This window comes from Mirounga leonina, unplaced genomic scaffold (genome assembly GCF_011800145.1).
Source record: "Mirounga leonina isolate KUSES-001 unplaced genomic scaffold, KU_Mleo_1.0 Mir_170, whole genome shotgun sequence".
Classification (NCBI taxonomy): Eukaryota; Metazoa; Chordata; class Mammalia; order Carnivora; family Phocidae; genus Mirounga; species Mirounga leonina.
In genome coordinates this window covers 18,723,139-18,749,620 of record NW_023270433.1, presented here as the reverse complement: position 1 = coordinate 18,749,620, position 26,482 = coordinate 18,723,139, and the positions used below count along the sequence as shown (strand labels likewise).

Genomic DNA, 26,482 nt, shown 5'->3' with positions numbered 1-26,482 from the left:
CTCCACAGAAATGGCTTCCTGAGAGGCGTTTGAAGCAGGGAGCAGAGAGAGATCATGTGAGAAATGGCAACACCTGGTCCCTGACCAAATGGCCGCATCACCATGACCACTGCATGCTGATGGAGTGCCTGCTGAACACAAAGCCCTTCCCTACAGGAAACGAAAGCGGTCTGTTGTTGATGTGTTGTCAATCTTAACTCGAATGGAGTCAAGCCCAGTCAGATGGCTTTCCAAATACCAGGAGGCCTTTTAGATTTGGGATGGTCAGTTGGGCAGTCCTTTCTTTTACACATTTTAGATCCCCCAGTTCACATCATTTGTCAAGGGACCCTGAACCTCATCCCCAAATTCTGACTCTGTTAAGGGACATGCGGCCAGATCCTACATATGTACCATCAGATTTATACTGGTGTGAGGTGAGGGCCTTCCCTTTGGTTGGGGGCTTCTAGAACACTGCCTGGAATCTTAGTTCACAGGGGAATGTGACATTCTGGGATGAGACATCCTGGTCTTTTGAGATGGAAGAGATTTTGGAGAGATTCAAGTCCAGCCCCTTCATTTTTCAGACATGGATCCAGAGTTCCAGGGAGGGGAAAGGAATAGCTCCACGTCATACAGTGAGTGAGTTAGTGGTTGGGCCAGGGCATAAATTCATCCCTTCTGATACCCATGTGGGGCTTTTCCCACCATACTGTCTTGCTTCCCTGCCTTCTATTTGAAAGATACTTCACTCAAAACTGTTTTTTTTTTTTTTTTTTTTAACCCTGGAGCTGTATCTTCCCAAGAGACAGAAGGAGTAGCATATTATTTAATACACTTTATGGTTTCAGTCTTGATCTAGAGTTTTCTTTTTGCCCAAGTGTTTGGATGGATGAAGTACTGTATGGTAGAGAGTGGCTTTCTTCCTGAAGACCAGAAGAAATGGTTCAGTCTGAACTACTATATAAGAAGATAGACAACACATTCTCAAGAGGAAAGGTGTTTGTATCCACATACTGGAATTTATCCACCTTGACTGATATGGTGGTGTTGACCTGGAGGTGCTCCAGCAAGAATTGAGAGAGATTTTGGTATATGTTTTTGGTTTGTGCTCCAGACTCACACACTGTCACCAGCGTCTGCTTTTTGACGTCTTTGTTGATGAGAAGCTCCAACTTCAGGTCAACAGAATGTTCTGGGCATCTCACGAGAAATTGCAGTTGGCAAATGATGACATACCAACCTGGGAACTGGATTACCAGATTCCCGTCCTGATATCTGACTCCATGGACAATGCCATCTTTGTTCCAAGACAACTTGGATTTGTTTATATGCTTTGACACTGGAAAGGGAAGGACAAAAAAGAATTACCGAGCATATTTCAGATGCAGATCGGAAAATGTGAAGTTTTTACTCAAGGTTTCCCATTCGAGACCCGTGTTTTCTATAGTGTTGCCTGCTGTTCCGACCATCTGGAATATCTTTCATGTTACTCATTCCAGGTGCTGCTTAATATTCAAGGCACAAGTGCAAAACCACCCCTCCTCCTTTTCTCTAATGCTTCAAGCTGGAGGGTCAGAAGACACATGGTAATGGACTACTGTAACCTCCTATAGAATCACTCTCCGCTTATTTATTATATTATTCTGTTATTATTATAATTAATAACTTTCCCTTTTCAGACCGTGAGTTCCTGGACTATATTCCCCACAAGTTCTGGACTATCATGCTCATTCAATCAATCACTCAATCAATCAATCAGTGCTCCATCACTAAGGGACTACTATTTGGTAGGCATTGCATCAAGTATCCGAGATGGGAGATCCAGTTTTGTTCAGTTAGTAACCAATTTAAGCATCAAGATGTCCAGGAGAATCTCAGTCTGTTGATTGCATCCTTTAACAATTCATTGTCTCAATTTTTTTGCATGTTTTCCTCTCTTTGAAAGGGCAGCCAAACATAATTGTGTAGACCCCGCCAGTGTACAGTCAGGGGCTCTTCCCAGCTGGGATTTTTAGAGAAGCAGAGGATTGGCAGACCCTGTGAGCCAACATGTTCATGTGGAAAGCCAAGTCTCTCCGAGTCCTGACAAGTGAAAATCAGCACTGATTAGTCAGGGTGACTTTCAGAATCGGAAGGCTGGCCTTCGTTCTAATTGCCTCCATGCCTTCCCTTTCAACCTCGTTGCAATTCAGCTGAAGAGTGAGAACTAATCTAACTGCAAAATGGAATTTTTAAAATGGGCAGAATGGCTATTGAGCGGATCTCGGCCATCCCCTCCGCATCTCGGCTTTCCCAGCCTAAGTGCCTCGCATTGTGTCCTTTGAGGGGCCTCTGAGCTGGGGCACACTGCAGTATGCAAATAGGCTGGGTGCCTGCAAGTTCATTAAGTTGTCAATCAGGGGACAAGGCAAGTTTGTGGTTCCCTTGTGAGTAAACTGACAGAGGCAGAGACTAAGAGCTTGCTTCTGTTTTGTGAGGAAAAGTACTGTGCACTTGGCCCCAGACTTGGCCCCCCCCAATCTGAATAGAGAGGGGCCCTTAGGGTCAGACACAAATGCCTTCGGAGGCCAGGTTGGCAGCACAGAAAGGTGAAGGGGGCTGGGGAAGGAGGAGTCTTGTGGCTCTCTCCCCTTCGCCCCTAAGGTCTTTAAACTCAAATTATAAAAAATAGCATGCAGGCTAGATGCCACATCTGCAGGTCATACTTGGCCATGGCCTTCTCCTTGTGACCTCTCTGGTTTAGAGGTTTCAGAAAGGCCACAGGAAGTGGCCCTCAGGTAGCTAGAGTTCCTGGATTCAGTTACTGACCTTGCAGGTAGGCCCATGACTTCTTGAATGGAGCCTTTTCCAGTATACATGAGATGTCCTCTGAGCAATTTCCTAAAAATAAAGTGATCACACATTAAATGTCTTTCTCTGCTCTGGGGACTGGAGACACCAGATCCTTTTCCATGACCCTTGGATGGAGACAATTAGTATTCTGTTTCCATTTGGGGACCTAAAAGGAAACCTGTTTATTTCTCATTTTGCCATCAGGTACTTTAGGATTCTTTGGAATTAGTTGATTCCACAAAGACTGGAAGTAGGGGGAAGGAAAGCAAAAAGGACCTGAGCTCCCCTAGGTACCAGGTACCATTCCTGTCCCTTTACCTACTTCACTTCACCCTTGCAGCAACTCAATGAGAGTGGTATTATTAAGTCCCTTTTACAGATGGGAAAAGCCTGGGCACCAGACAGACTACGTATACTCTCCCACGTCACTCAGCCTGGCAGTGATGGTCAGAACCATAGTTCCAATAGTAATTACTGCTATCCTCCCTTTGAGAGCGCACCAGATACTAATCTGTGCACTTTTACATATACAGCAGATGCTGATCGAATTCTCCGAATAACTCTGCCAAGTGGATGTCCTGATGCCTAGACAGAGTCAATGACACGAGGTCAAGCAAGTTGGTGGTAATGTTGAGACTCACCCCCATGTCTATCCAATTCTAGAGGCCAGTTTTCCTCCTCCAAGCCATTTGCTGGACAGTGGAGATAAATACATTCTTGTGCTCGATTTTAAGAGGATATAAGATTAAAGAGATCTAAGCAGGAAGCCTGCTACCGGGAAATTCCTTGGCAGGGGAAAAAGACAGTGTTTATGTCATTATGGTATTTAAGAAACAAAAATATTTTTAATATATTCACCGGTGATGCTGGCTTAGCAGCTTCTTATTATAGAAGCTATTTTATATGCAAAGAGCCAAGTTATACATTTCCTGCGGTGACTCATGAATTCAGCTTACTGTGGGTAGATTCCTTCTTCTCTTTGGATGTTGGTTTCCCGTCTATAAAACTGGGAGATCTAAGACCTGACATTGACATCTTTTTGATGATGTCATCAGGGTGACCATTCATTCCATCTACCAGAGATGAGGCAGCCATGGGCCTGCTTGGTTGAAGCAGCCACGCCCTGATGAGTTTGCTCGCTGGATCTCGGAGTGGTATCTGTTGGGCTCACAATATTCCCCATTTGCCTCTCTGCCCCAGGCCTGAGGAAACCTCTCCCGGCCTTCCTCACTTCCCCATGGAGCCTTGGAGAGGTTGGAAGTTAAGCGAACAGTTCCCTCTGCTGTCTGAACAAGCTCACTGCTAGCAGCCACCCCAGCAGAAGCAGGGGGCAGCTTTGATCCTTGCCTGCCCTCAACCCATAGGTGCTCTGGCCCAAAGGTCTCCTTGGTGATGAGCGCTGGTAGACCAGCTGTCTTTTTTTTTTTTTTTTTTTTTTGGATCCCATCTCTTTACCTGGCATTCTTGTCCTGCCTGTTTTAGCCACAGCCACTCTTGAGGTTTTAGAACCAGAGTTACAACATGAGGGCCACTCATTTTCTAATGCACTGTGAGTGCTGTTAAGAGAGTCCCCCTGGCCAGCCTTCCCTTTTTGGGAGTGTGGAATATCGAGTCAGAAAACACCGCAGCGAGGTATATCTGGCCATGTCTCTTCTCTGCTGGGAGTCCCTTTCGGACTTTGCTGTGCCTGCTGGATCAGGGCCCTGATCCTCCACAGGCGTTCATGGTCCCTAGTGATCTGTCCCTCCTGCATTCTCTAGTCTCACCCCCACCTTCCCTCCTTCCCTTGTACTCTCGATCCTGAGAGTAGTAACAATAGGGCAGACTATAATAATAGCTAATATAGTGATGGCGATTTTCCGGGTCCTCTGCTGAGCATGCTACATTCGGTCTTCCACTTAATTCTTACAGCCACCCCATGAGAAGGCTACTACAGTGATTTCTGTCTTGTACATAAGGAAACTGAGGCTTTAAAAGGTTAATGACTTGTTCACATTTGCACAGCGCATCAGTGGGAGAGTGAGGTTCAAACCCAGGCTGTCTGACTCGAATGCCTTGGGTCGATTGCTGACCACGATACCGCTCAGCCCCCAAACATGCATGTTAATTTGCCTCTCCACCTGGAAACCTCCCTTCACCAGGAAAGTTATTCCTTATTTAAAGCATGGCCTGGAAGTCATCTCTGACCTTCCCTCTGTTTGCCTATTTGCCTCCTCCATTAGACTGTGAACCCTCAGGGCAGAGACAACTATTTATATATCCCCACTGTTCAGCCCAGAAGATGCTCTGTAAATGTTTGTTGAATTGAATCATCTTGTCTCTCCCTCTTACTTCCCACCGTGGATGTCAGCTGAGTTCTGGCATGAGTGAGGTGAATGGGGGTGCTTGGCTTGTCTTTCCCCTTGAGGCTGGAAGAACACCAAGCCTCATTCCCACATAGTTCTTCAGGTTAGTGTAGATTAGATGGGAGGAGAGGACTCATGCCCTAGGCTGAGGCCAACACAGCATGCCAAGAACAGGTTCTGCTCATTGGCTGGAGGCCCCCTCACAGCGTATCACTTGTGGCATCTGTCAGGTGAGCTTCCGTAAACAGGTAGGTGGCTGGACAAGTACAAGCCTGGGCTTGCCTCTCACACATGCACGTTTTGTTGTTCCTTTCCCCTTTGGTCTTCGTATGTTTGCTTGGTTGACCTCAGCTGTAATTCTGAGAAACCCAAGGATGGAAAAAACAACACACAAAAAACCAAAAAAAAACAACCCTCATTCGGAAGCATTTGCATTTCCTGAAGTCAAATGGCAAGGTGTATTTTAGTTTTTCTTTAAGAACCTTTTAGATGTTTCAAGCAAAAGGAAAAACACGGGCAACCATCTCCAAGAATGGCATTGCTGGAGCTGCCTGAGGGAAGGGCGCTGGGAACGGGACACTGGAGAAGCTATTGGCAGAAGGGGGCAGTTGAATGTGGAGAGGAGCCCAGAGGAGGACACGATTGTTAGCCTTTCACATCTGACAGGCTGTCAGCAGGAAGGTGGAGCAGCCTGCTCCGTGGGGCCCAGACACCAAGGCTTTACGTGGAGGTTTGAAGAGATGACGCACTCAGCTCATAACTAACATTGCCCCTGTCCCTATTTTTCAGATGAGGTGATGGGAAGACCTTCTCTAAGGACACACATCACACTGTAAATCACAGGGCTGGCAGCTCAAATATTTGACCAGTTAGTGCTATTCAAAGATGTGTTGGGCTGTTTTGAGGGTCATGAGGCTCTTGCCAAGAGGCAGTGGGGCATTTCACCAGCCATGTGTCACCCTGTGTGTCCACGATATGACTTTCTTTTTTGGTTATGAAGACAGGAAGGAGTGATTTACAAATAGGTGGTGTGACCTGCAGCTGGAAGCCTGTGATGTCTCTGGAATTTTGGATGCTGGGAGCATGGGGAGAAAAACACCCCTGTTTCATTAATTTCCCAGCTGAATGTGATGTCTGGAGGGGTTCAGTTTGAAAAACTGACCATTCGGGTGGGGGAAATGAGAACTGTTTGCAAGTCCTGACTGAGTTGATGTCCTGGGAGTTAGAATCTAGGAATTTCCCTTCTCTGGGCCCTAGTGTCCTTAGCTAGATGAAGAGCAGTGTGGCCCTTCTAGTTTATTCTAGCAGGCTGTGTAGACTCAGCTATATACAGCCAGGCTTGCTGCAGCAGGGGGAAAGTCAGTCCCAGTTCCAACTGTCTGTCTTTGTGGGCATGTTGCTCTACCCCATCTAGGAGACTCTCTTGACACATTTAAATTTCCAGACACCTGCAGTGGTAGAATAGAACATTTTAGGTATGGGGTCGTCTAAGTTATGAACAGCCTGATTCTGTAAGGATTTGCATGGTTTGTAGAAATGGAAGTTCCTGGAGAGGTTACCTGGTCCAGGCTTTGGCAAAAATATAACAAAACACATATGCTCCACAATGTTACCCCCATGGCAGACTTGTCCTAGGTCACCCCATGAATTAATGACAGAGGTAGGACCAGAGCCTGGACACCTTACCCCTTCTATGGGGCATTCCATCTTTCAAACAACTTAAGCACTCTGTGAATTTTTCTGAAGACCAAGGTCTTTAGATGGGCAAGATTTATAAGCCCAAACTTGGCCTCCTCTAGGATCATGGAACTTTTCTGGGCATTGTTTGGAAGCCTGGAGAGAAGTATGTGCCAATGAAACCTTCTTGGCCAGTTTCACAGAAGAGAGAGCTAGGGAGAGAGAGGTGTTGCTTAAGGTGTTTGACAAGACCATGTTCTAGGGGTGCCTGGGTGGCTCAGTCTGTTAAGCAGCTGCCTTCACCTCAGGTCATGATCCCAGGGTCCTGAGACGGAGCCCTGCTTTGGGCTCCCTGCTCAGTGGGGAGTCTGCTTCTCCCTCTGCAACCCCCACCCCCTGCTCGTGCTCTCTCTCTCAAATAAATAAAATCCTAAAAAAGAAAAGAACATGTTCTAGAAACCAGCATAATGACAACCTGAAGACTGGACCCTGCCTTGGGATCTCAAAATGTTAGACTTGAAAGGGCCATTTGATGCCCACTTAACCAAGACCCTGTTCTATGAGTGGGGAAGGACATTGAGCCCAGAGGAACTGAGGGTCTGGCCCAAGATGTCACTGTAGATAGTGGCAGAGCTGGGTCCAGAGAACATGTCTCCTGACTCCTAGTCCAGGGCTCTGTCCTCTGTTAGTCTTTCCCTGGAGGAGGAAGTGTTAAATGTAGGAAGAAGTGGGTGTGCAGCCACCATGCACACTGGGCTGAAAACTGATGAGACAGCTGGAGGTGCTGGGAAAAGGGCACTAATGAGCCTTCTGGACTCCCTCTCACAGAAGAATGCCAGCAGGTGACTTCAGGACCATGTGCTGAACCTGCCAAGTCATAAGTCCTAAGCCTTGATTGGGCTTCCATCAAGATGCAGCAATGCCCAAGCTGGCAAAACAAACCACGCCAATCATTCTGGCCAGATGGTATGTGGTCAGAGTGCCAGGCACCTTCCAGGCTGATATTCGGACAAGAGAGACACAGTGCATCTGGGCTCTGGTCAAGGCTTTTAGTTGTCACTTCCCCTTACAGACCCTCAGTTACTGTATCTGTAAGGTCGGTTGATAATAATAAACCCAAATGAATGGTTGTTGCAAAGACCCAATGGATGTAAAGTGGCCAGTGTAGCATTTGGCTTAGAGGAGACATTCAGAAAACGGTAGTCCCTTCCTCCCCTACTCCTCTTGTCCTTGTTACAGTAAACAGCTTAGCCATGCCACTCAACAGAGTGAGCTGGCTGATGAAATGCTCATTAAAGCAAAGCTCATGGCATTATCTGATGGATTGAAGTTTCTCAATTATGTGCATAAATGTTTGAGGCCATCTGATGGCTTCCAGAAGAATGTGTAGCATGCTCCCTCCATCTGTTGCCAATATTTTGAGCCTTCTAAGAAGGAGAGGAATTATCTTAATGACGGCATCTACCGAGGTTCTGGCAGTCCCTTCCTCTGGTGGAATATCCAGGAGAGTCCCAACAGTGACATCTAGGGGAGAGTCTCTCCATTATCAGTAGAATCTGGAATCAAAGTGAATCCTTAACCTAAGGGTCATTTCAGTTGACTTCAACTTGACCATTTCCTTGATGCCACAAAGCCAACTAGTGGTGAAAGGACTCCAAGATGGGTTATTTGTTAAGCAAAAGACAATGAGGTGACTCTGGATTTACAAACAGCACTTGGGGAGTACTCATCCCACACGCTCAGTGTTAAGCACATAGAAAGTGACCAGTAGATACAAATTGTGGTCAGGCTGGAATTCATTTGAATTTCTTGACAGTTTTTTAGAATTTTCGAGTCTTTTTGATCCTGAGCTGTTAGAGTATGTAAGATCAACCTATCTGACTTAATCTAAATGCAGGTGGAATTAATATTATTGGAGGCAGTTAAGAAGCATACAAAGTGTGGGCGCCTGGGTGGCTCAGTTGGTTAAGCGACTGCCTTCGGCTCAGGTCATGATCCTGGAGTCCCGGGATTGAGTCCCGCATCGGGCTCCTTGCTCGGCGGGGAGTCTGCTTCTCCCTCTGACCCTCCCCCTCTCATGCTCTCTGTCTCTCATTCTCTCTGTCTCAAATAAATAAATAAAAAATCTTTAAAAAAAAAAAAGAAGCATACAAAGTGTATAATTCAAAAGGCAAAGTGAAACTGAAGTCGCATGGTGAAATCTGGTAACATTTAAATAATTTTTTAAAAACATCTCCTAGCTATTCTAGATGCAGAGGTATAACAGCATACTTGGGAAATTAGGCTTAGGATCAAACAAACTTAGGTTCACATTCCACCTCTGCCATTTTACTGAGTTGTGTGGCTTTGCATAAGTCACTCAGCCTCTTTGAATCCTCCCCCAAAGGGAGGATAGTAACAATCTCCCTTGAAGAATTGCTGGAAGGTCAGATGAGATCATGCATAGCAATGAGCCTGGTGTCCACCACCCAAAGGATGCTAGCTGATGAATTATACCAATTCACTAGGTATAATGAAGAGCCAACCTATTCCCTGGTCCAGGGCTTGTGCGGCTGGGCTGGTAGAGACTCAAGCCAACACAGGTGGCGACCAGAGAGCTTGAGTGAAATATATCATCCAAGTCCTGCTTTCCCTCTATCCTTCCTTTTCTTTTTCCATCCCTCCTTCTTTCCCCTACCTCTTTTTCTTTCCTTTTTCCTTCCCCGAAGTATTGGAAAGATGGGGATTTCTTCAGATTTAGAGACTTGTAATTTGTATGTGCTAAATTCAAGTATAAATTTTAATATGTTTCCCAGTGATCTGAATATTTTTTCCTCTCCTCTCCTCTCGTCTAGACCCCTCTCCTCTTCTCCCTCATCTCTCCTCTCTCTTCCCCCCTGCCTCTTTCCTTGGCAGCAGGGGCTGGGGATTACATATAGGTTGCTTTAGCACTCTGGATGGCCTCTGCAGGACTCCATTCCACTTTATTCTGAGCAGCCTATTTTCTAGTTTATTTCTTGTGGAGAGATTCCCAACTCCTGTTAGCTCTGCCTTAAGAAAAAGTCAGTGTAAGAGTGGGCTTTGCGTGTGTTTAAAGTAAATGGAGAAGCAAATAGGCTCTTTAAGCCCTGTGACTATCTGAAAAGCAGTTTGCCCCCTGAGCAGAAGTACCCCCTCTTGCTGTGAAAAGTTACAAAAAAAAAAAGGCCCACCACAACGGGTGAATTGGGCAATCGGGAACCAGATCAATCTATCTGATAGAAGTGAGGTCTCTGCTGTTTTCAGTATTTCCAGGGGGTGGGGGAGGCTGCTTCTTCTCTACCTGCTGCTTCTGCTGCCCGTGAGGCATCCTGGTGGGGCTGTGACCACCTGGATCGTAGATAGCCATATGACAGCTGGGATAGCTGGGGATCCCTGAGTAGCTCGCCTCCATGGTTTAGTTTCATTGCCTTCAAAGGGCGGTTTTTATTATCTGTTTGCAGGTGGGTTCACTAGGTATAATGAAGAGCCAACGTTACTTGATGTTTTTTAACGCCCACATTTTCTTTTTAACAGAGGGAGTGGGGAGGAGGGTAGTCTGCCAAGCCACGTAAAAATTGCCAATTGTAAGAACGGTAAAATAGTCCACTTGTCTAATTCCGGGAATGTTAGACTCAAAGCAAAATCCATGCCAGGGTCAGGTCATCTGGCTCGCTCCCCTCACTCTTGATATTTTTAGACAACAGGACTTTCCAGCCCCTGAGAGGGAAAATGCATGCTTCAAGTCCCAGGACTGGAATGTAGGTATTCCAAAATCCAACCCGGTTCTCTGTCTTTGCCCCTGTCTCCAGCTGGGTACTGGATTCAGGAGAAGGTATTCAGAAGAGGGCAGGGATTGCGTTATAAAGGGGCTTTCAGGACCCATATATGGTCTATCCACTGTTTCCCCTTCCTCAGGGCCTCCAGGAACCTGTGGAGCAGGGGTGGAGGGGGCGGGTTGTTCGTGACATAGGAAAGGCCAACCTCTTGTAACAGGAGGCTGTGCGGAGGGAAGGAATCTTCCAGCCTCATGACGCCTCAGCCGCAAAGCTAGGGCTTAAATTTGGCTTCCAAATTCCCTGCCATGGGCTGTTTATTCCCCCCACTGCTGCGGAACTCGACAACAAGAAAACAAACAGCTGTGGGAGCAGGTGCTGAGAAAGCCATAGTGTTGGAAGGGTGCCCAGCCCTGGAGAACCAACCGGTAGGGGCGCTGGAAGGAAGCGCAGTGGCATCTGGCAATGTAATCCTGGATAAGCAAAACCAAGGCGAGCCAGCCAGCATTTTGAGGTCTTGCCCTTTTCCCTACTAGCTGTGCACTCTTAGGCAAGTCAGTAAACCTCTCTGTGCTCCAAGTTCCGTCCCTATACGACAGGGATAGTACTATCCCTGGGACATGTTGTGAGGACTGCCGGCTGAGTCTCGAAGCGCTAGGCCCGGTGCCTGGCACAAGGTGGGTGCCCATCAGTGCCCACCATTTTCACTCCTCCAGAGCCTCATACACATGTAGTGAGGGAATAAAAGAAAAACCGGTTGAAAAGTTGTCTACGGAATTCGTCTGGTGCGGGAAGGACTGTCATTTAGTCGCTGGGATGTTGGGAAGGCTGGGGGCTGACACCAAGGTGGCCAAAACCGTTCTATAAAATAAAGGCCGAGTTTATGAGGAAGGGGGGAGGATGGGGAGTGAAAACGGGGAAGAAAAAAAGAGGTAGAAGGAGAGTGGGTTAGTATGCAGGGCGGAGCGCTGCGCCCCAGTGGGGAAAGCTGTCTTTTGAGAAATTCCCAGTAGCTGGAGGGGCAGAGGTCTTAAAAGAACAGGGGGTTCTAGTGCTCAATTTACATCGTCCCTGGGATGAAATGTACTGCCCTACCAACTCCGCTACGTACCCTAAATCCTACGGCAAGTTTGGCTTTACACAAAGGTGGGGTGCTGTTGGAGCTCTGGGGGAGTCAGGGCAAAGGGGCCTGGGTTCTGTGGTTTGGTCAAATATGCCACACAACGTGAGCATGTGTGAGATTCAAAATGTGGCAGAAGTGGAAAATTGGAATAAGAAGTGAGGAGAAGCAGCCCAGAGGCCCGGGGCTCTCCCCGGAGCCCAATCTTGGCTACCCTGTGTGGGATGGGACGGAGTCATTTTACTTGGGGATGAAAGAACAGAGTGGCCTCTGTGTCCAAGGGATGTAGGCTCAGCCAGGTGGCAGACCAAGAGTCATGTTTGCTGTCCCTTGTCACCCTTATCAACTCCATCTTCTAGATGAGAGGAGAAGGACGTGGGGCAAGGTTCTCCTCCCTGTGGTCTTCCCGGCCCATGGTCCCTGCTAAACCCCCAGAATGGTCCACTGTGTCCTAAGCACCGTGGGATGAGTGTAAGGTGCCAGTCTGCTAATGAGCAGTCTCCTGGCTGGTATGGGAAGCTTGTGTTGGGACTAAGAAATCCTTTCATGACAAAACAGGCTTGTTTTTCTGTGGTTATCCTGCAGCGGTCATCCTGTGTTAAGGTACCTTAGTGTGTGTACATGGGCCTGTTTCCCGGGGCTCGGGGCCGCTGCTGGCTCCTGCTGATGGTGTGTGATTTGCACTCACTAGTGGTGGAGGGCTCCCTAGAAAGTGCCTCCCAGAAAGATCCAGAATGCTTGTCTGTTTGCGGCTTTTGCTTCTACTGGCTAAACGTTTGTGTGATAGATAGTAGCTCTTGTTCACCCAGTGACAAACCACATGCTACCTCTGGAACCTCTTCCCAGGGTTTTCTGGGTCACGGCACCCCTCGGCCAGGTGTCTCGCAATGGCTTTTTAAAAGGGGCAATGTGCTGCTTGTATCTGTTCGAGAGGGGCTTACTGGGGAAGGAGGCTGTGGCTGGAGATTCCCTCAAGATTATTGTTAGACTTTTTTTCTTCTCTATTTACATATAGAGCAAGAGAATCAGAGTGTCATAGTGTCATTTCATTTTAGTACATTGTTATTACGTTATAGAGAGGCCCAGAGAGGAGGAAAACTTGCCCAGAGAGACACAGCCTGCTAGCATGAAAATCCGTTCTGGAGCCCAGGTCTTGCTCCTTGGTAATATTCTTTCCACCTCGCCCTAGAACTGTGTCTACAGGTGGCCAAGGTAGGAGACAGGTAGGCGTACATTACAAAGAGGAGACAGCCAGGGAGCACATCACGGCTGGCCATTAACATTTCATGGCTCAGGCACATCACGCAGGGAACAGAGAGGAGGCCTGGATTCTGTTCCCTGCTCTGCCATCAGCTCCTTGGGTGACCTCAGGCAAGTCACCTTGAGGGCTTGGACCTCAGCTTCTCATCAGCAGTAGGGAAATACTAACCCCCACGATGCTCGCTCACAGGATTAAGGCGAAGATCAACCCAGGAGAGGCAAGGGGAGATCCTTAAACAAAATTTCAGAGCCCTGGTGGGGATTACTATTAGCATTTCTAAAATCTGGTTGCAGAAACGTTGAATTGCCAGCTGAAGTTGGTTTGGGATTCGTGCACATTCTGATACAGGGATAGCCAAGATAAGAAGGGACTTGATAAGGGACCTAGTCCATGGCTCCCACCATTTTGGGTTTCATGGACCAAAGAAATTTACCCCCAAATGAAAATTTAGTGGCCAATATAGAGAGGGCAGCCTTTGATTTTGTCTCTTGTGTCCATTAAAACAAAACAGAGTAACTCAGACAAAACGCAAGTGAACTTAACTTGCACCCATATCAGCTTCACGTTGTAAAAGAAAGGAGAGTTTTATGCTCTCGGGAGGGATGTACTCTCGGAGGAAAGGAGTGCCCCTTACATTAAAAATAGTTGGCTATGGGAAGAAGGGGCTACCTTGTCCTTCTCTTCCCTATTTCACGCTGGGCTGGTGAACACCAGCATAGGGCCAGACCCGGCAGTGAGAGCGACCTGTGAAGGACGGACTCTGCAGGTACAGGAACTGTGATCCAGGATGGCTGGGGTCACATCGCCTCATGCAAACTACCCTTGTTGTTGAATCGCGTTTCTGTTCAAGACTGCCTCTCTCTCCCACAAGAAATGAAAAGTTCTGGTCTTGACTTGGAAGACCCGGAGGTGGGGAGGGGGTGGGGTGGTGGTGGTGGTGGAATGATGGGAGAGGAGAAATGAGAGTGACTCAGTGTGCCTGGGTGCTTTGCAAGGCTCCGCGAGGGTGTGTGTTACATGTTCTGACTCCTGAGAACCTGTGCCTTTTCCATAATGGGGGCTCTCGGACTCTGCTCTGTGCGTCACAGCGAGCCTCTCACCTCATTCTAGAAAGAAAGTTGTATGGACCCACAGCTGTGCCTGCTGGTTTTCAGAGTCTACAGCTGCACCTGCACCACAGAAGCACTGTGGGAATTGAGGTCCCTTGTGAAGTAATTCCAGCCAAGGTTAACATATTGTTACAAGGTTGTAGTTAGTAGTCTTCCCTCAAAGATCCAGAATGCTTGTCTGTTTGCGGCTTTTGCTTCTACTGGCTACACGTTCGTGTGATAGGTAGCAGGAAAGGCGTCCTGAAGGAAACTCCCAGTAGGATGCTGTTGGTAGGCAGGGCTGTGTTCAGCCACTGTGTAGACACCGTGTCCCGCAGATGCCCTGGGGTCTCTAGCTGGGTGCCCAATACCCCACCCTTTCTTTTTGACTTTTTTTTCCTCTGAGCTGTCTCGTTATCCAGCTGTGATGCTATCTAGGTTCTAAAGTTTATAGGACAGGGATGGGTCCATGTTCTGGGGTGGCAAAAAAAAAAAAAAAACATTGGATAGGAGATGAGGACATCTGGATTCTGGGTTTGGCTCCATATGACCTTGGACATGACACTTCACTGGCTCTTACTTTTCCTCTTCTGTGTGAGGAAAACATTCACCAGATGATCTCAAAGTTTTTCATCCTCAGTGTTAAGCTAAGTCTGCATATCCCCTCTGGGGCTCGTAGAGACGATGCGTTAACTAGTGATGGCAGTGATAGGAAATGTAGGGGGTGAAGAGAACGTCCGTTTTTACAATCCTACCTTCATTATGCATTTTGGCTACTACCTGTTATTTCATGATTACTATAGGCCAGTGGCCACGCCAAGCAATTTATGGATGAGATCTGATTGACTTCTCCGATTCCTTCATGAGGTAGGTAGTATTATTCCCATTTTATAGATTAAAAAATACTGAGGCTCCCAGGTGGGATGTAGAGCCAAGATTCATACCCACATTTGCCTGACTCCAGATTTCAAGCTCTTAACACTATGCTGCTTTGCATTGCTGTCCGTGTCCATGTGATGGCCTATGTCATAGGTGGGGTTTTCATTAATGGCAGAGCTGTGGGCACCAGGGTGCCGAACGGAGGCTGCTCGGATGAATCTATATGTACTAGCTCAGCTCTGAGCAGCCTCCACCTTTGCCTCCACCCACTTCTCTGTTGGGCACTGCTAGGATGCTTCCGGTGGTTAATCTACTATGATGTCATATGGATGATTTAATATACATTTACTCCCATTTCCAAGGTCTTACCTCCTTTAAGGGGGAATTTTCCCGGTGGGTTAGGAATGGAGTCCTGGAAGAGAAGAAAGAAAAAAAAGAGGCAGCGTGAAATCATCATCCAATGGAAAGAACTCCTCTTTTTCTTTTCCATTTTGGTTGCCCTCCAAGTGCTGTGCAATTTAGAATTCGTGTTCCATTTGACTCTTAAAGTTAAAAAAAAAATTAATTCACTGACCCAGCCTACATTGGGCTTTCTCATCCATTTGCTCGATAACTTGCCTGTATCAGGAACGCAATTTGAGGGTTACTATCCACATTTCACAGGTGAGAAACTGGGGGCCGAGCAGGGTAAAAGGAAAAGTTTATGGCAGCTTCGGGGACCAGAATCTGCAACTCATCGCCCTGTCCAGGGCTTTTGTTTTCACTTCTGCATTTGATATTTTCCCCCCTCTGGTCAACAAAAGACCAAGCAAGTGTAATATATAAATACATGTGGGTTTTTTTCCGTATTTGATTCATCAAACAGTGAAAGTATGCTGTAAACATACCTGGGAAGGTACATCTCTCTCTTTCCTGTGGTTGGAAATTCTGAATTAATTGAATATATGCCAAGCTTTGTGACGATACGGTAAATAATGAAATCGGGTCCCCGCCCTCATGACTTTATTACAAATTTATATATGATTATAATATCCAAATACTTATAACTATATAACATAAATAAACACAAAGGGATATTATGTATTTATAAATTCACATTGTATTTCATATTATCTGTTCTATCATGAACATGAATATATATATATAAATATTTATACAGATAAATAAGAGGTTGATAGAAGTGGATTGTCTTCTGAAGGGGGGGTCTCCTGGGTTGGGGGGATTGGAGGGACTGATAGGGAGGCCTTCTTGGGGTACTCTGAGCATGGAGGCAACAGAAGCAGCTGGGCACAGTTCTTTACCCCTCACAAATCCCTCAGAGACTGAAGTCCTCACGCCTCACCTCTCTCCCTTTCTCCCCGCCTCAGCCATGGAGCCACACGTCAGGAGTCTTGCCAATAAGGAATTGAGTATCTTATTTCTCCTGTGACTTTTCTAGGTTGGGGTCTCCTGTAGCGCACTGGATTGAGATATTAATAAAGTCCTAGAAAGGGTGTCTCTGATGTGGCTGAAAATAACTCCCCGACCTCTTCGAGAGCAAGAAGTTAGCATCTGTGCACATCTCCTTCCTTAGTGTTCTGTCTGAACACCTAGGACCCTCTGGAGTTTCCCTTTTATTCTGCCATTTCTCTGGGGGCTCTGTCCTTGGCCTTCCACTGATGGCTCATTTTCTGATAAATGGATCTCTTCTCTAGCCCAAGTGCGCTGTAAGGAATTGAGGAAGTCTCCTGAAGGCAAAGCCCTAGCATATAGCTCTGCTCTGGAGATGGCAGAAGTCAGTATAAACTTTTGGCCTTCAGCTTTTCAGGGCAAAGGCAGTGAACTTGGCTTGGAAGTTCCTTCCCTCTCGGCTCTAATAGTCTATGATTGTATTGCTTTAGTTGAAAGCTCTTAACCTAAGTAACAATGCTGTGCATTTGTGGTCGCTCAATTATGCATGCAGTTCATAGGAAAACCTGACATCACCAAATTCCCCTCCGTGTTGCCTCTGCTGGACTGCAAAGAGCATTTCAAAATCTAATGAATGGCTAATTTGCTTCCAAGTATGATCATCAATTAGTGTGATGTGGAAATGCATAAAGAAAAACATCTATGTTTAAACGTGGTGCTAAGATGGTTGAATTCGTCGGCCGCCCAGGAAAGTGTCCAGGGAGAGCGAGAGAAGGTTGGTACAGTAGAACCACCAGGGCCGTCCCAGCCTCCACAAACCATCCGGGAAATAACAGAAAGTCATACATTCAGCATCTGTTCAATGAGCCCCTGGTCTGGTGTGTGCCAGGAACTACGTTAGTCACCGGAAGACATCCTGTGAATTTTATGGCTTAGTCATCAAAGCTGTCATTTAAAACAGACAAATAAATATATAATTGAATTGCAAGTTGAGGCAAGGACTATGAAGGAGGGGGCCCTTCAAGATAAAAACTTCTCAAACTTTAACGCGTATGTGAATCACCTGGGGAACCGGTTAAAATGCAAATTCTGATTCAGCTGGTTTGGCTGAAGCCTGAGAGTCTGTATTTCTGACAAGCTCCCAGGTGTCACTGAGGCTCCTGGCCCACGGAACACACTTTGCATACGTGGCAAGGTTGTAAGAGATAATACCTGGGAGGAGGACCTCATTTATATGGGGGTCAGAGGAGGCCTCTGTTATTTGAGGGCTTTCAGGTTTCCTAACTCTAGTACAGGAAAGAATCCTGTTGCTCAAACCTTCACCCAGGGCCCAGGACATCCAAGATGGAAGTGTGATTATTCCTATTTTGGAGAGCTCCTGGGACAAGGTTGCCATAATTCCCCTGCTGCCCATGGTAGAGAAGATCAGGGAAGCAGAGCCAGAGAGGAACCTCGGCATCTTTCAGTCCATCAGGCTAATTTAATAGAAGAGGAAATCGAGACACTCATGAGTCAGTGGCAGATCCTGGATTGAAATTCTCTGGTGTTCTTTCCACTGCCCCGAGAGATGCTAGCTTCGGAAGTCAAGGTTGGAGATGCTCATTCTCCTCTCCCTTTAGCAATCCTTGCATTTGGAGGTAGAAAGGCAGGGTGTAAAGAGATGGTGACTTTTACAATTTGCTGGGAGTTGTTTATGCCCTAGGCACTATCTAGTGCAGTCCATCAGCTCCTCTTTGGCAAGTGCCTCTGAGTCCTTGCATTTTCTCCCAGATCTTGCCTGGGTATCTGGGTCTTGGCTGGGGAAATGTGGACCATCTTGCTCAGTGACTTGGCTTTGTGGTCAGACCCACATAGGCTGGACACAGACCTGAGCTAATGGACCTGCCCAGGCTGTCATTCTCAGCTCCATTGAGAGCTCAGGGAACTTCATCTTCATGGTTAACAACGAGCTACACTTCCTTCATTGTACTTCTTTTGTTTTAGACTACAGGTGTCTGATGGGTATTTCCAACAATGTTTCTGTGGATGGAGGGAGGAACCGTCACATTTAACCTACTTGCCCCCAGGTGGAATGACTCAATCGCAATCTTGTTCCCTGCCCAGGACTCTGTTTTCCTGTTTCTTTCTGTCACTGTGATTAGAGGGTTAATCATCCTTCGCTCCACTGGCTTGTTGCCGACACAATAAGATATTGTATATAAAGTACTGAAAAGTGCTCAAAATGATAACTATTTTGGTTACTCTCTTGATCCTGATGATGTGCTTACTTTACCCCAATACCTTGAAAGGCTCATTTCTTTCACAGAGCGATGCTGTGCAGAAGCAATCAGATACCAAATGTGCTTTTGATCAAAATGTCCTTTCTGATTGAAAATGGCCAAAGGCAACTAATGTTTAGAATATGCCAGGGAGATTCCATATCCCCTTCTTTGCTGGCCTCACATTGTCTTGTAAGGTTGGCCATGGAGATTTTGGGCCAGGAATGTTTCCCTTACTTTCAAGCTAGCATGAGGAAGCACTTCATGAGGGTGCTTAGTCCTCCAAGGCTAAATGCTTTCCATGCATTATTTCATTTGGTCTTTACCCCAAGAGTTAGTGATTGATGAAGCCCTAGAGATTTCAGAAGGTCCTACAAAGGTGACTAGCAGGGAAAAGATTCAAATCAAGTGTGTCACCCTGGAAGACAATGATCTTCAATGCCATGCTACACTGCCTTTCTAGAGTAGGGCAGGATGAAGCTGGGGCAGAAAATTCTCCTGTGACTCAATGAGAAAGTGGATGGAGGTCACAGAAAATCCTCAGGAGAAAGACAATTTTTTTTTTTTTTGCAGCCTTTGTTTTGGTATGGTTAGTGTAAGTGGGAACTGGACCAGAGTGGCTTAAAGCAGTGCTTTTCCCACTAAGGATCTTGTTAAGATGCTGACTCTGGCTCAGTAGGTCTGGGATGGACCCTTAGGTTTTTCATTTCTAATAAGCTTTTAGATGATGCCAATGCTGCCAAGCCATGGACTACACTTTGAGTAGCAAGGGCTTAAAGACATTGCTCATTAGGCAGTCAGAACACCTGAGGTCTTCCTTCCCCAAGGAATGGGGGGTGGGGAATAGCTACAGGAGGCTGGGCTCATACATGGGTTTAGGATATCTTCTTCCTACTCTGCTGATGGACGTAGCGTCCTACTTTCTTATCTACCTCTATCAGTGCTTCTTGCCAGCTACCCATGCTTCCTGCTGTTCCCCTGGGCTGACTTCTGTTCTGGCCCCTGCCGCTCCTCTCCTGACACCTGGGCTTGCCTGCTTCTGGGCTGTGCCTCTGCTCCCTCTTCTGCCTCACCTGGAAAGCCCTGCCCCAGCTCCACCTGCCACCATCCTTCCGATGGAGAGCTCTACTCCACTGAAGAATACAGTTAATAAATGCAGGAAGAATGATAGGATTAGGCAATCATCATTCTTCAACCCTCAGTGCATGCCCCAACAGGCGAGGATCATTGAGGAGTGCCCAAACAGCTGAATGAAAGATATTTATATGTCTTTGAAGTATTACCCCATAGATTACTTATTAGTAAGAAAGCAAAAAGTGTTCACCGGGGGTTACCACCTTAATCAAGTAAGCCAAATCCAAAACTTGGCCAATTCTATAAGCGTACTGGCCTGGACCCTTTGAAAAAGTCAATGTCCTGAGAAACAAACAACAAAGGGCAGAGGAAATTGCTAGGTGATTGCTTCTCAAACTTTAGGGTGCATAAGAGTCACCCAGGGAGCTTATTAAAAAACAGATTTTTATTCAGTTGGTCTAGAACGGGGCCTGGGTTTCTGCATTTCCAGCAAGCTCCCAGGACCACCCTTTAAATAGCAGCATTCTAGATTGAAACAGACATAACCAAATGTGGTGTATGACCTGAGTGTGGATTCAGGATCCCCCATCAAAACAAGGCACGACAGCTGTAGAAGACATTTTTGGACAAGGGGCAGGCATTGATATATGGACTGTGCACTATTATTAGATGGTATCACTGAATTGACATTGATTCTCTTGGCCGTGATAATGGCCTTGCAGTGAGGAGGAGATGGGTGCTGAGACAGGTGCAGGTAAAAGACCACGCCGTCTGCACCTTACTGTCATTCACATAAAAAGAGCACAAATAGGGCAAAATGTTAACACAGCCGATTTAGGTGAAAGGTTATATGGGTGTTTACCATCCTACTTTTCTGTAGGTTTCAAAATTTTCAAAATAAAACTTTAGGTGTAAGACATCCTTCTGATTCTTGGAGGAGGCTCAGCTTCTGTTCTAGTTCTTCTGCAAGCCCTGCCCTCATCCCAAGCAGAAATTCTTCTTCCCCTCCCATCGATGGCATTCTGTGCCATTCTGCCCTGGACTCAAGCTCTTGGGTGTTTGGGCCTTACTTTGAGAATCCTCAGAAAACAGGGGTCCTGCCCTGTTCACGTGGGTCCTACCCTAGCATAGGGCTTGCCCCTGAGAAGACTTTCTGTGTTTTCTTTTTCTTTTTTTTAAGTGATAAATTGAATGCATTGGAGAGAGTAGTGTGGGTAGAGAGAAGCATCATGGGGCATTTCAACTCACCCCTATATTGTATCTGAACGTAAAAGCAAACCAAAAATCCATACCACCACCAACAACAATCTCTACACCAAACCGGATGCTCAGTCCATTCTTGGTGAGGAGGTAGAGTGGTATTGGAAGGATACTTTTTATTTTTTTAAGGCATTTTATTTACTTATAAAGGGAAAGGAGGCAGCTTCTTTCTCTTTCTAGAAAGGGTCTTCTTGAAAACCTAATGATCCTGAGCCCTTGCTCTAACCTTTTGGAATATAAATAAATCTCTTCAGGGACTGGATAAGCCCAGTCCCTAGGTTTATAGAACTGGCCCTTAGATTGAAGACTTTAGAGCCTTTTGAAATGACACCTCTATAGTCAACCTTGTAGCCTATCTCCTTATATAACCCTTTGTTTCTGGAAGAGATAAGATACATTTAACTGTTTTTCATTTGCTTTGCTGTACAAATTGTGCGAAGTTTCATCCTGACACATATGCATGCACTCTGTTGTGCTTACTTAATCCTAAATCAGCTTTCTGTCTTTCCATATGGATGTGAAGAGGTGTCTGTTGGTAGGACTTTTACTGACTTGAGAATATATTGGTACAATCTCTTCTGAGGCTGAATAATGTTTACTGAGGTGAAAAATACACATTCTATTCCCATCACTAGGAATTTATCCCACAGATACACTTGCAGATGTGGACAGTGGGTAAAAACTTCTAGAGAAAAATAGAAGTGCCCTTCACTAGGCACAGACAAAATAAACTATGAAGCAGTGACACAGTAGAATACTAGTGACTCTTCCAAAGAATGAGACAGACTTTCATGCATTGCCATGGAAGGGTCTCCAAGATACACTGTCAACTCAATAAAGCAAGGTGCAAAATTATGAGTCTACTATAACGACATGTTATACTATGTATTTGCAGATGCACGTATTTTTGGAAGGACATGGAAGAGTCTGTCCATGGTGGTTATGTCAGGGAAGAGGCATTGGTGGTTGGGTGGGCAGGGTGTGAGTGAGTTTTAATTTCTTTTCCCATGTTTACTGTTTACTTTTCTTAAACCATATGGATATGGTATGTTATAATAAATATACTGGCTTAAATGTAAATTAAGAAAAACTACCACAGGGACTCTAAAGACATTACTAGACAATCAGTTCTATAAGCAACACAAAAGCAGGAATCTTGTTGGCTTTGTTCAAGCTATATCGCTGTTGCTTAGAACGATGTCCCACACACAGAAATTGCCCAATAAATATTCGAGATTGAAAGCTAAGCTCCTTCTTTGACTCTCCCTAGGAGTTTGACCTGGGAGTTTTTTGATCTTCAGGCCAAATCTCGAGGTAATCTTTGTTGGTTTTCCTACATAACCTGTCTCTTCCGTTCTCCATCACTTTGTTCATGCTGATTCATTGGCCAGGAGTTCCCTCTCCTCTGATTCCCCTTTCCCACCTGCTTTAAATTTCTCAAGCCAGTCTGGAACTCCAGTCTCCAGTGAAATGTTTCTTAAACCTGGGAAAACACTCTGTCTCTGTAACTTGTGGTGTCATGGAAACCCTATGTGGCTACTTTCCATCCATTATATATCATGACTGATCTTGTTTTAAATTTTGTCTGTTCATGTGCTTCTTACCTACAACTGTGACTTCTTAGGCCAGTAAAACCATTCTCATGGTACTCCATCCCTGCCCCCTTCCAACCTCACACAGAGTGCTATGTAGCCATCGACCATTCCAGTTTTTGATAATTGGGATGTGAATTTGAGTTTCTTGGGTCTCTCCCATTGATTTCTTTAGCAGAGGTCCTTTTAGAGTCTCTCTGTTTATCTAAGTTCTATCTTTCCTGGAGTCAGCCTGCATTCCCTCTTCCTGCAGGAAGCCTTCCTTCATAACTCAAGGGGATAACTCTTCTTAGCTCTTGCAATTGTTAACATCCGAATAATTTATTGGAAATGATATATGTGCAAAACACTGAACACTTAATATCACAATTAGTATTACAAGCCTTAGCTTTTAAACAAGTAACTGATATCTGCCAGACTAAAGAAACCACAGCCCACCAAACCATACAATCAGATTGTGAAGTGAATCTTTTCATACCCTAACATGAGGAGTAAGTGAAGGAAATGGATGTGCAAGAAGATAAACCTCCTGAGAGAGAGGAGCAGGAACGAAGTTTGTAAGTGCTTCTGTGGCTGGCTGTATTGGCAAAGGGAGTGCTGTTCTCATTAAACAATCAAGCACAGTCTTGATTCTATCACTTTCTCAGGATGACTTAGTTCAAGCCCCTTCTCTTTTCTGTTCCTGATTTTCCACATATACAAAAATGGGGGAAGAGGATCTACTCTATTTCTTTCCTGGAAAGAATGGATTTGAATAAGGACCCTTCTAGAGCTCTCTCCAGCTTTATATTTCATCGTCACCCCCAATACCTTTCCTTTCTTTCTCCCTTCCTTCCTTCCCTCCCTCCTTCTTAGCAGTTCCAGCTACAACATTTAACTAAAAAACTTCTTAAAGACCACTTCAATTTCTTTTCTTTGGCCATTACTATAAAATGGTATACTTCTGATTTACTCAAATTAGAATTACAGAAGTTATCTAACATCTACCAAAAAAAAAAATGCCCTAGAATATTTTCAAGAGTATTATTCTTAGTAGATGTAGATGAACCCATTCAAGGATGCATTTCAACTAAATCAAATATTAGTAATTCTTTTTTCTTTAATTTTTATGGAGATATGAGCCTCAAAGCTTCATTTAAATTTCAAAGCTGATGACACTTGAGAAACAGATAGCAAAATCTTTTAAAGCCTAGTTCTTTTCAGCAATCCATCAAGTATAGAACATTTAGCCTAAGACAACTGAAGGGAAACCGGGACACATTCTGCAGGATTGTAATGAAAAATGGGAGCTCTGAAGGAATAAACAGAAATATTCTCACTTTGGCAGGGCGTGTGGAGAGAGTGAGTTCTCAAATTACCAAAGTTAACAAAAACTTTACTTCATTACAAAATTTGTGAGCAACATATACCCTCAATACGGTATTTTCTACAACATGCACTCTGGCCGGATTCTCTGTAAACACCAATTTCCTAAAATATGAAGAAGTGTCCTCCTTCGTCTCTTCTGTTTTTGCAACAAATCGTACCATTTCCTCCAAACAAAGTAAATTTCCTGAGACAGTTTGCTTCTACGGTGGGTGCCCGTGATTGCTTGTCGTTTTAGTATTTGGAGAATCTCAGAGGGAAAAACATGTCTACGTTCTGCCCCCATGCTCTAGGTTTCTCCTGACACCCTAAGCTCTTCCAAGCAGTGGCTCAGGAGGAAGTTTTCAACTTGCACTCTAAGGAGCTAAGCCTGGGCTCCTGTCTTGCTTCCTTCCCTTATCCACCTTGGCCAATGAAACTTAACTCCTTGTTGAGAAAACTCTTGGCAACTGAGGAGACCCCACAGATCTCAGCAACGTGTGGGCTGAGAATAGAGAACCTTGGAATCTGGTCGGAAGACCTTGAAGACACAGTCAGGAGTCGTGCAAATCCGTTATCAGATCTCCTTATCACTTCCTTCTTTGATACGCATCTCTGGCCCAGCAAAATTTAAATCTTAATTTCTTAATACTAATCGCTCTTCTCTCTTCTTCTGGCCCATGCAAGTCTGGAAAGGTTTGACATGATGGCTGAACCCATTTTTCTCTTAAAAGCCAAATTATTGCAGAGAGTTGAGCTCCTGTTTCTTTTCTCCCTCTTCCTACATGATATATGTACCTTCCCCCCCCCCTTCTCAACTACTTTATTAGTTTATTCTCAAGGCTCTCTCTCTCTGGGGAAAACTGAATAGAAATCGGGAAGGAAAGGCGATGAGAAGTCCACTTACCGTCTTCTGAACTACCAACATCATAATGGTTGCCACAGCAAAGACGAGACACAGAGCCAGCGCGGTGGTGGTGAAGTAGAAATAGCCACGGCTCGTGGTTCCCAAGTGGCTGGCGACGGGGCCTGCTGGCACATGCATGGCTGTGTCTTGAGAAGGGGCCACTCGGGTGAGTGCTTGCTGCAGCCCTGGGTCCATTCTTATATAGTCTTCCCACAGCACACCTTATCTGTCCTCATCTGATTCACTTCTGGGCCCATCTCTGTTCCAAGAAGGATTCTCCCCCTGCATCCTGAATCATGTGACGTGGAAAAAAACCTTCACCGGCTGCCACACGAAGAAACTCTTCTCTGGGGGCGTGAGGCGAAAGGCGGCAGCAAGGGTGGGGGAGAGGCTCATTTTTCATTGCCAGCCAGGGATGAATCTGAGTCCAGAGCAACTACAGCTCCAGAGAAGGTGATTAATGTCAGAGGGCGAGTAAGAAAATGACGGTTTCCCTACTCCGGGGTGTGTGTGTGTGTGTGTGTGTGTGTGCGCACAAAGCGACTTCTGTTTCATTTAGACTCAGCCACAAAACGCCTTCCTGCTCGAGAAGCCGCAAATTCTCTTTAGCGAGGCCTGCAGCTCAGAAGACCTCGGCAGAAAATGTCTCTTTGCGGGGCCTCGGAGAAGCTGGGGTCCTGGCACTGGGCTATAAGGACTCAAAAGGGTTCAGTCTGATCCTATCAGCTTCTGCTGAAAACTGCACGTGCTACCAGCTACCTGGGAAGAAAGAGCCCACAAATGGGGAGTTTTATCCGGACAGGGCAAGCCACGGGCAGGATGAAATGTGGGGGCGGATTCAAAGAGAGCAGGGATCTGGAAACACTGATCTTCTCAACAAAAATTCCTGCTGCCTGCAGACAAACCTGGGTTCACCAGCACACTCCCAGAAAGGGGAAGGGCCTGGCGGGGGCGGTGGCGCTGGGGTGGGGAAGCGGGTGGTGCAGAACGTGGGAGGCGTGTTCTGTGCGGGGAGCAGGTGCAGCGTGGGGGGCGGTGGGCGTGTGGTATGCACGTGTGGCGCGCGTGTGCTGCGCGTCCACGATGTGGGGTGCATGTTGTGTGTGTCTTATGTGTGGTGTGAGGTGGGCGCGTGTGTGAGTGTGACTGTTGCAGCTGAAGCTCGACCATCTCAGGCGCAATGCTGGTGTTAACGGGCTTTGCACCTTGCCTTGCTCCGGTCTCACCTCTGCCCTCTGACGCAGCGAACATTTCCTTTCCACGGTTGGCGAAACTGAGGATCAGAGAGCACGAAAGCTGTTTCGATCAAAGTGGCAATTGTCGATCAATGACATCACCCGGGTGCGTAGCCATACCGGTCGGCCCATGTTAATTTGTTCAATCATCACGGCGCTTGAAGGCTGAAAACCTGAGTTCTGCTCTCAGCCCTGTCTGCTATTGGCCTTGGGGCCTTGTGCAGGTCCTTACGTCCCTCCCTTCCCCCCCACGCATGGACACACACTGTGCATTTCACACGAGAGAGTCAAGCGAGGGCGCTCTGTGAATGGGGATAGGCTGGGCAAAGGTGTTGGCCCATCCCCGTCAACCATTCCCAGTGGTGCCCTGGGCCGAGTCTTAGAATTTGGACAGCTATAATAGATTCTCTAGGGGACAGAGTTGTCACATCCGCAGTTACCAACAATCTCCATTTCAACACCCCTT

General features: G+C 46.2%; 2 protein-coding genes across 2 annotated transcripts in view; one reads left to right on the top strand and one right to left on the bottom strand.

Moving 5' to 3' along the window:
• TMEM268 (transmembrane protein 268) overlaps positions 1 to 951 on the top strand; it is a 209,507-nt gene extending 208,556 nt beyond the window's left edge. Inside the window, exon 10 of the transcript XR_004681235.1 lies at positions 861 to 951. The gene's annotated coding sequence lies outside the window, so the exon portion shown is untranslated. The remainder of the gene's footprint in view (positions 1 to 860) is intronic.
• TNFSF8 (TNF superfamily member 8) lies at positions 43 to 26,274 on the bottom strand. The gene is made up of 4 exons (XM_035015981.1): positions 24,782 to 26,274; positions 15,327 to 15,369; positions 2,791 to 2,862; positions 43 to 1,321 (listed from the first exon to the last, which is right to left on the bottom strand). Exons 1-4 carry the CDS (start codon positions 24,974 to 24,976, stop codon positions 927 to 929), a joined length of 705 nt encoding a protein of 234 aa, XP_034871872.1. The 5' UTR covers positions 24,977 to 26,274; the 3' UTR covers positions 43 to 926.
• Between the last annotated feature and the right edge of the window lie 208 nt (positions 26,275 to 26,482).

Bases quoted from the DNA above. Each gene is read 5' to 3' on its own strand.
- TNFSF8 (XM_035015981.1), bottom strand. From the start codon at position 24,976: ATGGACCCAGGGCTGCAGCAAGCACTCACCCGAGTGGCCCCTTCTCAA. The intron at 15,370-24,781 runs GTAAGTGGACTT...CTTCTCTTCCAG, and splicing joins TGTTGGTAGTTCAGAAGACG to GACTCCATTCCTAACCCACC. The intron at 2,863-15,326 runs GTAAGACCTTGG...CTTTATTTTTAG, and splicing joins AAAATTCCCCCTTAAAGGAG to GAAATTGCTCAGAGGACATC.